At 50.1% G+C, this 17,673-nt stretch overlaps 1 protein-coding gene across 2 annotated transcripts in view; it reads left to right on the top strand.

Moving 5' to 3' along the window:
* The window catches only part of RC3H1 (ring finger and CCCH-type domains 1), an 85,430-nt gene extending 68,880 nt beyond the window's left edge, over positions 1-16,550 (top strand). The window contains exons 1-7 of one of the 2 annotated variants that reach the window (XM_064148099.1): positions 5,327-7,115; positions 10,950-11,328; positions 13,299-13,514; positions 13,840-13,977; positions 14,064-14,457; positions 15,065-15,129; positions 16,031-16,550. In XM_064148099.1, the coding sequence (XP_064004169.1) occupies positions 10,954-11,328; positions 13,299-13,514; positions 13,840-13,977; positions 14,064-14,457; positions 15,065-15,129; positions 16,031-16,204 (1,362 nt within the window). In that variant the 5' untranslated portion in view covers positions 5,327-7,115; positions 10,950-10,953 and the 3' untranslated portion in view covers positions 16,205-16,550. Of the gene's footprint in view, positions 1-5,326; positions 7,116-10,949; positions 11,329-13,298; positions 13,515-13,839; positions 13,978-14,063; positions 14,458-15,064; positions 15,130-16,030 lie in introns of those variants that run through there. The other variant, XM_064148100.1, reaches the window with a different exon arrangement.
* The last annotated feature ends 1,123 nt before the right edge of the window (positions 16,551-17,673 follow it).

Raw genomic sequence — 17,673 nt, 5'->3', positions numbered from 1 at the left:
ATCCACATCACAGCTGCTGCACAGGTCACAACTGGTACCTTTAATATCCAGGTTCTCAAGTAAAGCTGCTTGAATATGGGCAGATCAAATGACTTCCAATTTTTCCTAATTTTAAGGAATTCCCATTACCCTTTTTGTCTCTGCTTGCTGTGTAAGCAGCCTTTATGCTAAGAGGAGCTTTCCTTGAAGTCAGCTTAGCAACTGTGCTGTAGCTTGATTATTTTTCCCTATTTTCTATAACTGGTAGGATCTTACCAACTTCTTTCCCCATTGCATTTGTTGCTATGGGGAGGAAGAGGTGAGGCAAAGCAAGCATGGGAGGAGGAGGAGGAACAGTTGTGGGATCTGCCATATGGCAGTTCCCACCCCCTCTTTGAGATCATCTATTTCCAGTTGTGGGATTTCTCTATAGGTGACTGGGGTTTTTTTTCTCCTGTTTTTGTTTGTAAACCTTGTTTTCTTTGATCTTGTTAGTTCTGTACAAGTCTCCCCGAGACATTCTGCAGTCATTATCACCATTTTGGGTGGAGTTTATTTTATTTTAATTTTTTTTTGTTTGGTTGTTTTGTTTATTTTTAATAACTTTTTAACATTGGTGCATATATGCTTGGGATATAGAGCTCATGTAATTTTCCAATCGTATTGATTGTATGTGATTGTGCCCTGCAGAGGTATATTTAACAACAAAATAAAAATAAAAAAAAGATAGTCTAGGTAATAAAGGAGACCATGAGGTTTGCTGAGTCAGCTTATGAACTATTTCTTCAACTTAGGATCCTTGCACAAGTGAAATTTCCCTGTGTGCTGGTCTCATAAAGCTAAACACAAAGCCATGAATTTCTGTCTTTCTGTTTGAACTGGTTCTTCTCTTGCCTTGTTATTCCTGCTCTCTTTTGTCCTTCCCTTCTTCTCTCCTCCCTGAAAAACAAAATCTTGAGCCTTTATGGAAAGGGCTGACCCTGGGTTGATGTTGTGACTATTGTTTGTAACTCTCAAAACATTTTTAATAAGAGTAGAGATGAAATAGAATGTATGGGAATCATTGAATCAACCACGTTGGAAGAGACCTCCAAGCTCATCCAGGCCAACCTAGCACCCAGCCCTGTCAGTCAGCTGGACCATGTCACTAAGACTTTGCAGGTTCAGTGGAATTCTGAAGTCTTGTCCATCCAGTCCTGAGCATGAGGGAGACGTTCATGCATACAAGGCATTGATACCTCCTCTCTTGAAAGGTTAGATTCCCTCATTACTTTGGGGAGAAACTGAGGTGACAGAAGCAGTAGAAGAGAGGGGTCACTTCAATTCACTTCCGTGTGTCTTTACTCTTGAAATGTACTTTTGAACTAGGAAGAAAACACTTCTAAGTATGCTAAAGTGGGAAAGAGTGGCTTGAAGAAGGCAAAAGACAAGAGGCTTCAGAGATCTGGAAGTCAGCATTTGCTTCCTTTGTTTCACAGGATATTAGGGGGTGGAAGAGACCCAAGGAGATTGAGTCCAGCCCCCCTGCCAGAGCAGATCTGCTAGAACAGATCACAGAGGAACACATCCAGACAAACCTTGAAATTCTCCAGAGGAGACTCCACAACCTCTCTGGGGAGCCTGTGCCAGTGCTTTGTGACCCTTCTGGTAAAGAAATTCCCCTTTGTGTTGAGCTGGAACCTCCTGTGCTGCAGCTTACACCCATTGCTCCTTGTCTGTCCCAGGGAGCAGTGAGCAGAGCCTGTCCCCCCCTCCTGACCAGCCCTCAGATGTTTATAAACATTGATTAAATCCCCTCTCAGTCTTCTCCAGACTAAGCAGCCCCAGATTCCTCAGCCTCTCCTTGTAAGCTATGCCCTCCAGTTCCTTCATCATCTTCATATACCTCCTCTGGACCCTCTCCAGCAGATCCCTGTCCCTCTTCAACTGGGGAGCCCAAAACTGAAGGCAGTATTCAAGATGAGGTATCACCAGTGCAGAGTAGAGGGGGAGGAGAACCTCCCTTGATCTGCTGCACACACTCTTCCTAATACACCCCAGGATCCCATTGGCCTTCTTGGCCACAAGGGCACACTGCTGTGCCAGGGATGTTCTCCACCAGCATTCCCAGACCCCTCTCCCCAGGGCTGCTCTCCAGCAGTCACCTCCCAGCCTGTACTGGTGCAGATTATTACTCCTCCCCAGGTGCAGGACTCTGCACTTGTCCTTGTTGAATCTCATTTGGTTTTTCTGTGCCCAGCTCTCAGTCTGTCCAGGTCTCTCTGGATGGCTGCACAGCCTTCATCTGTATCAGCCAAGCCTCCCAGTTTGATGTCAGCAGCAAACTTCCTCTGTCCCCTCCTCAATGTCATTGATGACAATGTTGAACAGGTCTGGCCCCAGTGGAACTGTAGAACCAGCAGTGTCGCTTCTGTGTTGAAGAACAAGGAAGTGAAGCCCTATTCTGTGTGCATGGTGGTTATATAGAAAAGGCCACATGCTGCAATGGCTGCTCCTTCTTCCCTCTTCACCTTTCTTTTCTCCCTCTTCAAGCTGACTCATGCTCACCATGCTTCCACATAGTGTCTAAGGGTCCTCTGAGTTGCAGATTCAGCAGCAACAAACAGATGAGTGGAAAGGTGGTGATTCACTGTGTGATCTGTAAGTAGGTGAAAGTGTCTCCAAGGTCTTACCTGCTTTTCTGTCAGCATTTATATTAAATGGTAAATTAATGGAGAACACTTTGAAATGTTTCTCATTTTCTGTCTGGGATAAATGTGCCTTCTTCCAAGCTTTGTGTGAGCTGGAAGGCTGGCCCTGTAAGACTTCTGCCAAGTCAAGGGCTGATTGGTGGGCTGAAGTGTAACAGATGCCAACAGCAGAGAAGCCATCTGCCTCTGGAGCTCTCTTCTGATTCTGTAGACAAAGCAGCTTCATAATGTGGTGACCAAGAAAGACTACTCAATGAGTTTTGCTAATTGCTTGAATGAAGTTTACATATTTAGAAACCAAAGTAGAGCAAACCAAAGCCTTCAGAGCAAGGGGAAGCAGCATGCCTCTGATGTGAGCCTGTTTTGGGACTTGTCTTGGAGTCAGAATAAGGTTTGCTCTGCCCTCAGCTTTGTGGTTCTTATTCTTTTTGCTGCTTCTTTTGGGCTTCTAACAGTTCTACCTGTAAATCTGAGACTCACTAAATGCAGTGTGACCTGAGATAAACTGCTGCTTTGCTGAAAAACCTCTTCCTTCTCCTGTCCCAGGGCAGGCAGAGCCTTCTGTCCTGGATTTTAGTGGGTGAGCGCAGACACCATGGATCTGGTCAGAGTTGTGCCTTCACTGGGCTGAAGTGCTGGTTAGTTGGATCCTCCTCACACTTACACAATTGTACTTTCCCACTGGATGGCATCAAGCATTCAGTTCTTAGGAAGGAAGTGGTATGCAGTGGGCAATCCAGCAGAAAGCTAGACATTTCAATTGTCTGAGGGTCCAGGATGCTCAGGTATTCATTCAGAAAGGAAAAACCCCTCTGTTTCTATAGTGGCTGGCTTTTAAAGATCATCTGAAGTGCTTTGGGGAGCCATATCCCTTTGGTAGTGGCTACTCTGCAACAGGAGAGCTTTGCTTTTATATAGGGAAGAGGGAGATGGGCCCAAGTGCATGGCAGCTGATAGACTTCTTTTCCCTTTGCTTATGGATAATGAGAATAGAAGGAAGCTGTAAAAGGACAGCCCAGAACACAGGTTGTCCTGATTCCATCTCACTCTGATAATGTGAGCCTTTCTCCCTGTACATCACCAAGATCTTAGTTGGAAAATAAATGCTGACAGCATAAAATCCAACCATTAACCTAGCACTGCCAGGTTACCCCTGGCCCTTGCCCTTGGTTAGGGATTTCCAAGCAATTACACTGAGGTTGTAAAACTGACCCTGCCAAAAATCATGTGGATCTGGGGAAGACATAGGAGTTCCCAGGATGGGACTGTTCTCATGCATACCCAAGAGAAGCTTCTCTTTCTCCTCTTCTTAGCTCGTGAGACATAACTCCAGTTCCAGGCCCAAAGGACAGAAAGAGAAGCTTCTCTTGGGTATGCATGAGAACAGTCCCATCCTGGGAACTCCTATGTCTTCCCCAGATCCCCCCCTCTCCCCACGAGATTTACATCTCTTCTTAGCAGCACCACAGAGGTACTTATCCTCCATAGAAATGTCTAAGCCTGACCCAGTCTTTAAAACTCACCAATCCAGACCCAAAGCACAAACTGAGTAAGCAAATGTGTAGTTGTTGCCACTCAGGTATGTTTAAGGGCTGTTTCTTTTCAGCTTCTCAAAAAAGAGGCATTTCAGGGCACAAGACAAGCATGCAGAGACAGCACATTGTCTCCTGGCTGCTGCAAGCCACTCTGGGCTCTTTTTGCTGTAAAGCAGAGAACAGAGTTTATGATCTCCTTCCAGAGTTGAGGAGGCAGTGTTGTGCTGTACCACATGGCTCCACAGGCACTTGGAAAAGACAGCAGCATCCTGAAGTGAAGAGCTCTCCTGGCTGAGATGTCCTGAGTTTCTTTGTAACCTCCTTTCCTACAATTGTGAACTCCAGCTTCCAATCTTCTGCACTGTGAGTGTGAGAGAGGCTAAAACTTGAGGCATGATGCTTCATAGAATCAACCAGGTTGGAAGAGACCTCCAAGCTCATCCAGTCCAACCTCGCACCCAACCCTGGCCAGTCAACCAGACCATGGCACTAAGTGCCTCATCCAGGCTTGGCTTCAACACCTCCAGGGACGGTGACTCCACCACCTCCCTGGGCAGCCCATTGTAATAGCAGTCACTCTCTGGGAAGAATTTCCTCCTGATATCCAGCCTAGACCTCAGCTTGACACTATGTCCCCTTGTTCTGTTGCCTCAAGCTGCCAGGCTTAGAGCTTTGAGGCTTGATGATTTTGAGCTGCTGAGCCCTGCTTTGTGTCTCAGAGCAGCAGCTTTGGGAGGAAACCAGCTAAGAGCTTGTATTTACATCTTTTGGCCTTCTGGATGCTTCCCCACTGGCCTCTTTTCATAGTATCATAGTATCATCAGGGTTGGAAGAGACCTCACAGATCATCAAGTCCAACCCTTTACCACAGAGCTCAAGGCCAGACCATGGCACCAAGTGCCACGTCCAACCTTGCCTTAAAGTGCCCCAGGGACAGCGACTCCACCACCTCCCCGGGCAGCCCATTCCAGTGTCCAATGACTCTCTCAGTGAAGAACTTTCTCCTCACCTCAAGCCTAAACTTCCCCTGGCACAGCCTGAGGCTGTGTCCTCTTGTTCTGGCGCTGGCCACCTGAGAGAAGGGAGCAACCTCCTCCTGGCCACAGCCACCCCTCAGGTGCTTCCCAGCTCTGCTCAGGTTTGAGTGCTGGATCGTTGCTGTGAGCTGGACAGTGACAAATTGCTGCTTAGGTGCTGCACCCAAATATTGACCTGGCTACCCTTGAGGGTAGGGCTTGGGCATCTCACAGATCCCTTCACCCTACAGAATCAGTTCTGGAATTAACTTCAGCGTTAATAAGGCCATCAGCACTGCTTTCCTGCTCACCTTTAGCTACTTGGCCTTTTTGAGAGTTAAGTGAGCAAGCAGTGCCATCCCAGGGGACTTTGTCACCGGTAGGAGTTCATTCGTGTTCACTTGGAGCTAAACAGGACATGCAAGACACAACAGCTGTTTGCTCTTGGGTTTACTGCCTTAAATCACCTCTCAACCTTGAGTGAATGCACACCTGTGTATGGATGTCTGCCTGTGGGCTCTGCTGGTTGCAGAGGATCCCAAATTCAGCCTGAAGACCGTGCAAGCATGTGGGTTTACCTTGGGAAATTAAGCCAGCAGCCAGCTGGAGCAGCAAGGTAGAGTGTGCGAGTCCATCCTTTCTCTGAAGGGTGTTTCACCTCCTGCAGCAGACTACAAATGCCTAACCCACAGGTCACCCAAACTTGTGCTATAGCTCTGGCCTAAGCTGAACCATACAGAGTGCAGTTCTGAGGGGTGGGGGTTTGTGTGTGTTAGCAGGCAGGGCTCAGAGAGCATAATGCAGCTTTTGTGCTTGCTTTGATGAGGACAGGCCAGATTCTGGAACTGACCACAGTGCAGGAAGGGTGCTGGCTTGGGCAGAGGCAGTTTCTCAGAGCGGCACTTGTGGCCCCAGGCTACAAAGGAGAGCTCATAAAAGCAAAGCTGAGTCTCAAGCATGTCATCCTTTTTTTTCACATGCATTTATTTCCACAGTCTCTCCCACTTTCATTGTAGCTGTTACTGGTACAGTAAAGGCATTTACTTTGCTCCAAACCAGTTTGAAGTTCACAGGAGTTGGAAGGGACCCAAGGAGAGCATCGAGTCCCACCCCCCTGTTGCATTATTCCATTAAGACCTGGGCTTTTACTGCAGGCCAGTAACAAGGCAGCGTTAACATTCACTCAGCCAGCTAGCTGCTAGCTTTTGATATTCAGGAGGCTGTTGAATTTGTAGAGGAACTGCATCGTAGATCTGAAGTGCCGTTGCTCAGTCCTGCTCTCAGCACAGCAGGGAGGAGAGTAGTGCTGTTCACCCTCAGCTCCCCAGCTGTGCAAGAGAAAAGGCGAGTGGTTAAAACTGCACTGCGTCAAGTGGGGCAGTTTCTCCCAGCTTGTGCTTGTTTGGGAGCTGGGAGGTCACAGGTCTTAAGGTGGGGGGGAAACACTTTGCTGAGGTACAAGATAGCAAAGTGAGATTTAGAAATAGCTGAGATGGTCACATTTGTATTTGAACTCTTGAAAGTGTTGGGCTTTGTGTTTTATAATGATAGGAGCAGTTCATTTTCTGCTCACAAGAACTGAACGCATCTGGCACTTGCATGGAGTAGGTGGTAGAACTTTCCCTTGTCAGATTGAACTTTAAAACTTCTTTCAATCTAAACATTGCCTTTTTTTTCCTGCTCTTTGCTTAACCTTTTGCAGCTGGTCATCAGCCTTTGGCCTCAGCATCCCAGCTCCCCTCCCACCCTCGCCTGCTTTTGTCTGGGCTCTGCTTGAACGCAGAAATCGGCTGGGGAAACTGCGTGGTGCTAGTCTGGGTTCAAGCAAGACTGCCTGTCCTCCTCGTGATCTGCATTTACATCCCAAAAGTAGAAGGCTGGAGGTACAGGGACAGGTAAGAGAGACATCTGCCCTGATTTTGCATTGTTAATTCCTTTTAATAGCTTCTTTTCCCTTGGTGGGAGACTGGGTGAGGCACTTAGTGCCATGGTCTAGTTGATTGGATAGGGATGGGTGCTAGGTTGGACTGGATGAGCTTGGAGGTCTCTTCCAACCTGCTTGATTCTATGATTCTATGAAATTGATGTGCTGCCAGAGTGGGTTTTTGCTTTGGTCAGGGGCATGAGGAGCCATTTTGGAGTATCCTCACATCCCAGCTGTCACAAAGGCTCACTCAAATGTTATGCTTGACTTCTACCCCTAAGCTGTAGCAACGTTTCGTGGTGTGGAGAGCAGTTCATGAGGTCAGATGGTTCTGAGTAACCTCTGATCTCCTGCCTGGCTGTCAAAGAGCACTAATGATTTGGGTCACACTGCTCTTTTGGAGCATGAGGGGACAGGGAAGGCTTTTCTTCTCAGGAGCCAGTCATTAAGATTTGCTGGACTCTTTAGCACACTGCATGGGTACTGTGAGACTCACAGCAGATCAACAGCACCACTGATTTCCCCAGAGTGGTTCTTGGAGGGTGAGCTGTGGGTCTGCAAGCCCAGCTGACCTTTCATGCACTGATGGAAAAACTGGGATGAAAATGTCGTGCAGTGGCTGGAGCCCAGTTGTGCTGCACAGCAGGTGTGGGATGGGGGAGTTACCCTGTGCTTCCCCAGAGCCTGCTTACTTGGAGCTGAATCAGCAACTTGTTGCTTGGCTTTGTACACTTCTTAGAGGAGCAAAGCAGGAAGAACAGCCCTTTCTAATTCCTCTGTTCTTCCTTGCCAGTAACCTCTTTCAGGCAGTGTTGTTGCAGTCACACTTTTGAGATCCTTCCAGGGTGAAAGCAGTTGATGTATGGAGTGCATGGCAGTGCTGCAAGGCAAAGGGAGTGGTGAAGAGCTGTGGAGGGAGGAGCAGTGTTTTTCAGCCAAGTCCTACAGTGAAGGGCTAGCCTAAAAAGTAGCAAGGGCTCTTGTTTGTACGAGACAAGGCTAGGTGTGTCCAGGGCCAAATCAGCCTTCCTTGCTATAAATTTGATTGAAGCCGTTAGTGTGAAGTCCTGCATGTCCTCTGTGCTAATGGAGGCAGGACTTTACTTGTGAAGTAGAACAGGGAGTGCTTCTGATTTAATCAGGACAGGATGAAGGTGAGGTGTTCTCCCCATGCTTGTGCCTTGGCTTTTCAGTGTGAGATTAGCAGCACTTTATGAGGTGGTGGACACCACAGTCTGCCTCTCTCTTGACAGAAGCAGACAGCTCTGCTTGTCAGGCAGGTCAGCACATCTCTGTGGACATACCTTTCCCTGGAGGTGAGCAGGGTGACAGGACAGGGACTGCAGTGAAGCTGTCCTTCCTGTGGTGGGATGGCCACAGGCACATCAGTGCTGCTGGAGCCAGGGAGAGCTGAGCGTGGGTGAGGGAGAGCTGTTGGCTGGCAGCCATGGGTCGCTGCAGTCCTGGCCCTTGGGCTGGGCAGCACAGAAGTGTGCCTGGCTTGTTGCTGGCTGACTTTTGCTGTACGAGTAGAGGGTTCGGAAGAGCAGTGCTTCCTGAAGTGCTTTCAATTGTCTGAATAGTTTTCCTTTCCCTTGCCCTACTGCTCTGGGTCTTGTTTCTTGTTTCTGTGTGTGGTTCACTTCCCTCCCCTTTTGGATTTTTTTGCCACTGTGCTGCTGCATCCATCCTAGCCCTTTGGGAAGATAATCTGTCTGCAAGCAGCAGGAGCAGTGCTGTGGCCTGAGCGAGTCCATCTTGTTGGGCATGTTTGCTTGCAGTGCTGGTTGCTATGCTGTCTGCTGGAGAGGGCCCATGCAGTCTTGGTGCCAAATGAGGTCATTCCTGCTTTTGCAGAGGAACTGGGTCCAAGATGAAGTCATTGCCCAGGAGTTTGAGGAGGGGGTTGTGAAAGAACCCAGAAGTGTCCTCCATTCCACATCATCCCTTAAGCTACTCCCATTTTCCTCCCCCAGGTGCCAGCCCACCAGCACTGGCAAGACCTGCAGACACAGAGGTCACCAGTGCTCAAAGCAGCTAATCTTTAATGTAGTCACTCGGGAGACAGCACTTGGTGGCAGTGAGTATGTGGGAGTAGGCAGAGACCTCCCTGAACTAGACATAACTTTGAGAAAGTCCTCCACAGCAGGCACGTCCTGGGCAGGCTGCCAGCCCTTTCCAGTAGTTGTTTCCCAAGCTGTTGTGGCTGCGGTCCAGGAGCTTCCTCCCACAGGGTACATGAACCAACCCAACAGAGTCATGTAGAGGGCATCTCAAAACCACAACTCTTGCGTGCCACTCAGCTGGCCCTAGGATGGCAGCTGAGGCCTTGCTGCCAGAGCTGAGGGGATGTGCAGGTCCCCTCCTTCGGCTAAGGGGAAAGTATCAGCACTCTCTGCCTTGCTCAGAGACTTTCAGAGACCTGCTTTTGCTGGAACATGGTTATTAGATTGGATGTTAGGAACCAGTTCTTTACTATGAGGGTGGTGGAGCACTGGAACAGGTTGCCCAGGGAGGCAGTTGAGGGCACTTCCCTGGAAACGTTCAAGGTGAAGCTTGACGGGGCCCTGGGTGACCTGGTCTAGTGGGGATGCTCTGCTTGACTGCAGGGGAGCTGGACTAAAAGACCTCCAGAGGTCCTTTCCAGTCCAGACCATTCTATGATTAGCATAGGCCTATCCTCCTCAGGTGCTAGAGGCAGTCACTTTGCATTGAGGTGTTGGGAACTTGGGGCAGAGATAACTGTGATGCCCCAGCCACACCACACAGACTTCTGAAGTGCAGTTTGTAGGAGTTAACGATGCTCAATGCATGGAGGGACTCACTCCTCTGGATTATCATGCTGTATCACAGAATAATAGGACTTGGAAGGGACTTCTGGAGCTTACAGAGTCCTGTGGTGTTTCCTGCATGAGAACCTTAAATAGTACAAAGCTGAGATGAGCCTTAAAGCACAGACAGTTGAAGGGGAGAGGGGAGCTGAGGTGAAGAGAGAAGAGTAGACCAGTAAAACCAGGAGATTTCCCCACCAAAACCAGGAAGAAAACAGTCAAAAACCACTTTTTTCCAAGGCCATCTGGTGTGTGGAGCTTGGGGTTTCTCCCCATGAGGAAGATAGGTTAGGGTCTGTATGGACACACAAATGCATCTGGGCTGCAGATCAAGGCAGCTGAGTGGCTTCAGTGATTCTGTGCTGGCTCCCATCCTAGCTGGTCTCAGGGAGGTGTCCCCAAGGGCAGGGTCCCACCGTGGGAGCTACCTTGTCTGGCTGATGGGGAGGACTCAGAAGTTGAGACCAGACTCAGAAGTTGTATAAACTTAGAATTGTAGAATCAGTCAGGGTTGGAAGGGACCACAAGGATCACTGAGTTCCAAATCCCCTGCCCTGGGCAGGGACACCCTACCCTAGATCAGGCTGACCACAGCCTCATCCAGCCTGGCCTTAAACACCTCCAGCCATGGGGCCTCAACCACCTCCCTGGGCAACCCATTCCAGCCTCTCACCACTCTCATGGGGAAGAACTTCCTCCTCACTTGTCAGGGCTGAGCCTGCTGCTTGAAGAGGGGTGCACCCAGGGCTCTGGGATAGCAAGTTTTCAGTGTGTTGTTTCTGAAGGCAGTGTGTGCTCAGAGGCATGCTTGTCCTGCTCCTGGTGTCTGTCCTGCTTTATCCACAGCCACAGGACAAAAGGACAGCTGGAGAGGACCCTGGGGCTGCTGTCACTCTGATGCTGGCTGCAATGGAACGGGCTGTGGTGGCAGCATGGGCAGGCAGGCTGTGCCTAAGCTCTCTCTCTGGTTCCAGGACAATGCATCTCCTCGTGGTATGTCTGGTCAGTGTCTGGGGCCTGGCTGCCCCTGAGCGCTACGCGGTGGAAGACGTCTGCACTGCAAAGCCCCGTGACATCCCCGTGAATCCCATCTGCATCTATCGCAACCCCGAGAGGAAGCCCCAGGAGGGCGAGGGGCAGGAGCCAGGGAAGGGAAAGCTCCCAGAATCCACCAACCCCCGCGTCTGGGAGCTGTCCAAGGCCAACTCGCTCTTTGCTGTTGTCTTCTACAAGTACCTGGCTGACTCCAAGGACAATGGGGAAAACATCTTCATGTCACCTCTCAGCATTTCTACTGCTTTTGCCATGACCAAGCTTGGAGCTTGTGGTAGCACTCTCCAGCAGCTCATGGAGGTTGGTGCCGTTTAATGAGTCTATGATTCTGTATGGTTGGACTTGATCTTAAAGCTCTTTTCCAACCTTAATGGTTCTATGAATTCCTCAGCCTCTTCCTCTCGTCATCACCAGGGTGTGAAAGACAGCAAAGGTGGCAGTGGCTGACTGCTGCCCAAGGGCTCTCTGAGTCAGACTGGCTCCCTGGCTCAGGAAGGGAGAGCAAGCCCCTGGGAAGGGCATACAGGGGCTGCTTGTCTCTGGGCAAGTATGGATCCCAGCTCTTTCCTCGGAGTCCTTGTTTGGATCTAGCATTCAGCAGTGATGTCCTGTGTTTGGCAGGTTAGTCTCCAGCTGGGGGAAAGGAAGCCCAGTTAGGAGATAAAGGGAGGGAATGGAAACAGTTTCTTGCAGATTGGGCAAGCATGTACCTGAGCAGGTAGCTAGAGCTTGCACTAAAAGAGCAGGAAAAGCCACGACAGCACATTTTGTTGGGAGAGGCTCTTTACATTCTCTCTCTCCTTTGGGACTAAGACACACGTTCCCCCCAGTCCCCAGGGCTTTGCAACCCTGTGGCACCATAGGAACATCAATTACTTCTTGAGGTCCTCCTTGTAGTAGGTGTAAGAGCAGCCTGAGCACCCAGCCAGGACAAACCAGTTTGTGCCTGTTTATATTGAGCAGCTTTAGAGCAGCACCATAAAAGTCTGAGTTCCCAGGCCTGTCCCAGCACCCTTCTCACTGTCAGACCCCCTTGTCTGCCATCTGGGCTTTGGTACTACCTGTACCTTCCTTACAGATGGGAGACTGCAGCCCAGAGGCACCTCTCCCTGCAGCAAGGTGTGAATGAAATTGCTCCACTTGTCCTCACTGCCACTGTCCTTAGAGATTCTGCCTCTGGAGTTAAGTAATGTTGGGGTCTGCTGCTGTTGTCAACACAGTTTGAGCCGAGCAGTGAACCACATCTCCAAAATCTGCAGTCATACCTTCCCAGGAAGGAGATCCCTTCCCACCAGGAGGAGACCCTTCTCTCTCTGAGTCACACAGAATGCAGAGCTGCACTCCTAATCCCTCCCTTTTCCTTATGGAAGGACCAGAAATACCACCTTTGCCACGTAGGAGCCATTGCCAGAGCCCCTGGATGTGGGTGTGGAGCAACATGTCATGCTCATGTTTGAGATAGACATGTAGAAAATGATAGATCTTCCACTGGCAGCTGGGGCAATGAAAATGGGTGGGGGACACAGTCAGAGAAAGAGGCACTGTCCTGCCAACAGCTCTAGGGGAAGAACTTCAGTGAGCAAGAGCCGGAGTCATCTTCTGGGTAGGCTGCTGGGTCAGAGACAGCCAGAAGCTGGGATGAGTCAAAGGCAAAGTATGTAGAGCAAGGAATCACAGAATGGTGGGTGTTGAAAGAGACTTCTGGAGATCTAGTCCAACCTCATAACTCAAGCAGGGTCAGCCCAAGTGGGTTGCTCAGAATTACAGTGTCCAGGCTGGTTTGGAATCTCTCCAGAGAAGGAGGCTCCACAACCTCTCTGGGCAGCCTGTTCCAGGGCTGCAGCACCCTCCCAGCAAATAAAATTTTCCTCATGTTCAGATGAAACTTCCTTGGTTACAGGTTGTGCCCACTGCCCTCATCCCAGCACTGGGCTCCACTGTGAAGAGTCTGGCCTTGTCCTCTTGCTCCCTGCCTTGATCAGCAGAGTCAGAAAGAGGAGCCTGCTGAGACTGCTCACCCTTGGCATGCTGAGCAGCATTTAATCATCCAGTTTGGATTCTGCTGGAACTCATTCTTTGGAGTTTGCCATGTATTGCTCTTATGTAGACTTGGATTCCAATCAAACACGGAGGGTGAAGCTCTGAGGGCCTGCAGAGTTCTTGGCTCCATGATGTAGGCTGTGAAGCAGCAGGCAAAGGCTGCATCACCACACGCTGCGGGAGCACGAGAGCCTGCTCATGGTTTCTTTCTCGCTGTTCGGCTCCTCCAGGTCTTCCGATTTGACACCATCTCGGAGAAGACATCAGATCAGATCCACTTCTTCTTTGCCAAGCTGAACTGCAGGCTTTACAAGAAGGCCAACAAGTCCTCAGAGCTGGTGTCTGCCAACCGCCTCTTCGGGGAGAAGTCCTTGGTCTTCAATGAGACCTATCAGAACATCAGTGAAATCGTTTACGGAGCGAAACTCTGGCCCTTGAACTTCAAAGTGAGTTTCAACTACCCAGGATTATTCTGCTTATGTTTGGTTCCCCCCAAACCTGTTCTTCTGCTTTAGCTCCATCCCTATTGGGATTGTTCCCACAGGGATTGTCCCACTCTGGGTGCGAGGTGTCGGTAGAGGCAGAGGGAGTATGGGATGTGGTTTCCCTTGTCCCAGCTCACCTTACCTACAGTCACTTCCCATTTCCAAACGCTGCAGCACTGTGCTGGGGACAGTGTCCTGGCTGAGCAGATGCCCTGTTCATGTCTCCTCTAGAAGAGATACAAAGAGGTGTTTAAACCCCTTGTCTTTCTGTGGTCTCTTCCCTCAGGAGAAGCCAGAGCTCTCCAGGAAGATCATTAATGAGTGGGTGGCTAATAAGACAGAGAATCGCATTACAGAGGTGATCCCAGAAAGAGCTATTGATGACCTCACTGTCCTGGTCCTGGTCAACACCATCTATTTTAAGGTATGGCTAAAAAAGGCCAGGAGCAGCCCCTTTCCCTGAGAGGGAAACACACTGCTCATGTTTCTCCTCCCTTCTCCCTCTGCCAGGGGCACTGGAAGTCACAGTTCCCAGCTGCAAACACAAAACTGGATGTGTTTCATAAAGCCAATGGTGAGACCTGCAAAATCCCAATCATGTACCAAGAAGCCAAGTTCCGCTATGCATCTGTTGCCCAGGACAAAGTCCAGGTGCTGGAGCTGCCTTACAAAGGGGATGATATCACCATGGTGCTGGTCCTGCCCAAGGCTGGCACACCACTGATGGAGGTTGAGCGAGACCTGACATCAGAGAAGCTGCAGGACTGGATAGACTCCATGAGGGAGGTCTCTCTCTTCGTCTACCTCCCTCGCTTCCGCATTGAGGACAGCTTCAGCGTGAAGGAGAAGCTGAGAAAAATGGGGCTGGAAGATCTTTTCAGTCCAGAAAATGCCAGACTTCCAGGTCAGCTGTGGAGATGGGGTGGTGCAGGGTGGAGGTGGGAGGCAGCCATTCCCCCACAGATGCTGGGGCAGTGAGGAGTGAGACACACAAAAGCATTCACATGTTGCTGCAGTCAGTGATAGAATCATACAACTGTTCTGGCTGGAAAAAGACCTCCAGGATCATTAAGTCCAACCTTCAGTCTACACCACCACAGCCATTAAACTGTGTCCTAAAGTGCTGTGTCCACATGTTTCTTCCATACCTCCAGGGATGATGACTCCTCCACCTCCCTAGGCAGCTTGTTCCAGTGCCTGAGCACTCCTTCAGGAAAGGATTTTTTTCTAATACCCAACCCTAAACCTCCCCTGGCACAATTTCAGGCCATTTCCTCTCATTCTATCACCTGAAACTAAGGAGAACTGATCAAGACCCCTCAAGGACATTCAGCCTTGCTCTGCACTAAGAGCATGGGAGTTCAGCAGCCAGTTGCAGTTAGTGAAGGGTATTTTGTTGTTAGGGCAGATGTGCCTCCTGCTTAAACACAGGCCATGAAGGGTTGAAGTGTGCTCTCTTTAGAGCTGCTGTCAAACCCCATTGTTTTCCCTTCCTCCTTTTTATATCTCAGGTATCATTGCAGAGGGACGGACAGACCTGTATGTGTCTGAGGCTTTCCACAAAGCCTTCCTCGAGGTAAGTCTTGTTTTGGTCCTCTCTTGCTTTTAAAAACACGAAGCATTAAAAGCTCTGACCCCATGGTGTTCACTTCCTCAGCAGTCTGGGGCTTTGGGGAAAGTGAGAGCTTGGCATCCATCTTCCATGGAGGGCAAGTCCTCTCTGTCCAGCATAGCATCATAGAACTGTTTTGGTTGGAGAAGACCTCTAACATCAAGTCCAACCATCGATGCACCACTACCATGGCCAGCAAACCATGTCCCAGAGTGCCATGCCCACCCATTTCTTGAGCACCTCCAGGGATGGTGACTCCATCACATCCCTGGGCAGCCTGTTCCAACACCTGACCACTTTTTCAGTGAAGGATTTTTTTTCTGATGTCCAATTTCAGGTCATTTCATCTCACTATATCATCTGGTGCTAGGGACAAGAGACCAACCCCCATGTCACTCCAACCTCCTTTCAGAGAGTTGTAGAGAGCAATGAGGTCTCCCCTCAGCCTCCTCTTCTGCAGGCTAAATAACCCCAGTTCTGTCAGCTGCTCCTCACCAGACCTGTTCTTCAGACTCTTCACCACCTTTGTTGCCCTGCTCTGGATACACCTCAGCTCCTCATTGTCCTTCCTGGAGTGAGGGACCCAAAGCTGAACCCAGTACTCAAGGTGTGGCCTCACCAGTACTGAGTGCAGGAACACAGTCACTTCCTCACTGCTGCTGTTCCAGACCAGGATGCTGGTGACCTTCTTGGCCAGCTGGGCACACAGTGGCTCATGTTCAGCCATCTGTCAGTCAGCACCCCCAGGTCCTCTTCTGCTGAGCAACTTCCCAGCCACTTTGCCCCAAGCCTGGAGTGTTGCATCGAGTTGTTGTGCAGGACCCAAGATGCTCTTGTTAATTCCATCTTCTCTCTTGGTTGGTAGGTGAATGAAGAAGGCAGTGAGGCATCGGCTGCTACAGCTGTTCTTGTCTCCGGCCGCTCCTTCCCCATCAACAGAGTCATCTTTAATGCCAACAGGCCCTTCCTGCTTTTCATCCGGGAAGCTGCCCTCAACACCATCATCTTCATGGGCAGAATAGCTGATCCTTGCTCCTAAGGGGACTGGCAGGGCCTGCTTTGCCCTCCCCTGCTTCTGGAAGCGGCACAGTTGAGTACTGCCACCAAATCTGGGCTGATGCAGGGCTGCCCAGGCTCCCTTTTTGGTGCAAGCTGCAGGGAGGGACTGCATCCAGCTGAGCTGCTCCTCGCTGTGTCAGGTGAGGGGGCTCAGAGGGCACCTTGCCTGCTCCATCCTTTATTTGAAGGGAAGCTGGAATTTTTTCCAGCACCCAAACCCAAGTCCAGCATTGCTGTCATACAGTCCTCCTCCCTTCCAGGCCTCCAACTGTAACTCTGATCCCCTGGTTCATTAAAAGCCTCTAGATCTGTATGTAACAAACTTACCTTTGAATGGAGACTTTTCACTAAGTCACTTCCTAGACTTAAACTTTCCTTATGCTCCCTGGTCCCAGCAGATCAACTCCGTGCTGGAGGGGTCAATGGAACAGCGCAGTCAGAAGGCCTGTGCTGGCTGGGTCAGAAACATCTGTAGACAGCTGTGGGTGGAATGCTGGCAGGTGGAAGAATCACACACTCATTTTGGTTGAAAAGGACCTTTTCAGATGATGGAGCCCAACCGTTAACTCAGCGCTGCCAAGGAGAGCTGCCAATCAGCAGAGCCCTACCTGGCAGCAGCTCTGGCATGTCTGAACGTGTGCAAGCAGTAAGCAGTCAGTAGTGAAAGCTGCAAGGCACTGTAGTGGGGATGTGTATGAAGTGTGGCAATACCCAGGTCAGGTAACCAATATTAGAGAGCTGTTCCTTCACCTGCACATTTACTCCTGGAGTTTGAGGTGTCCTGGCCTGCTGCCACATGCCATGTGTCATCTGACTTCTGGTCCACGCAAGGTGGCCATACTGCTATAGGACCTCTAACAAGGTTTGTCTTGAAGATGCAGAAGAATATGCAGTGACCTTTTGCTTTCCTCTTAGGGCAGCTGTTTAAAACAAAAGGGACAGAAGTCCTGTCCTGTTAGTAGGTGTTGCTTAAATGCTGCTTGAAGCACCAGTGGATAGCACTCCCCAGCGTGCAGTTCACTCTGGGGTTTGCAGAACCAGTGAACCATCTGCTTTCATAAGGGCCTCCTTGGCATCAGTTGTCACAGCAATCCAGGCAGTGAGGGAACTGAGGCAGATGTACCAGTCTGTGAGAGAGGAGGTATGAGAAGATGTTTGGTTACTCTGTCTCAAGTTTTGGGAGCAGTTAGGGGGTTTGCAGGCCTCGTAGGATGGTTTAAGCATCTCTTGTGTTGCCAGTGCTGCGTGGTTTGGACACGGAGGGTCACCTCTGCTGTGTCACGAGACTGTGGCCAGCAGTGCCCTACACACCTGGAAGACCTGGGAAGCACTTATCCTTTTTGTGCTGCTTGCCTGGAGTAACACCTTGGAAAGAAGCTCTGTGGGTAGAGCAGAAGCTGGGGCCCTGGGAGAGAGGAGGGCAGCTGCCCTTCTCCCTGCCCTGTCTTT

The sequence above is a fragment of the Pogoniulus pusillus genome, chromosome 8 (assembly GCF_015220805.1).
Source record: "Pogoniulus pusillus isolate bPogPus1 chromosome 8, bPogPus1.pri, whole genome shotgun sequence".
Classification (NCBI taxonomy): Eukaryota; Metazoa; Chordata; class Aves; order Piciformes; family Lybiidae; genus Pogoniulus; species Pogoniulus pusillus.
This window is presented reverse-complemented; position numbering and strand designations above follow the sequence as displayed.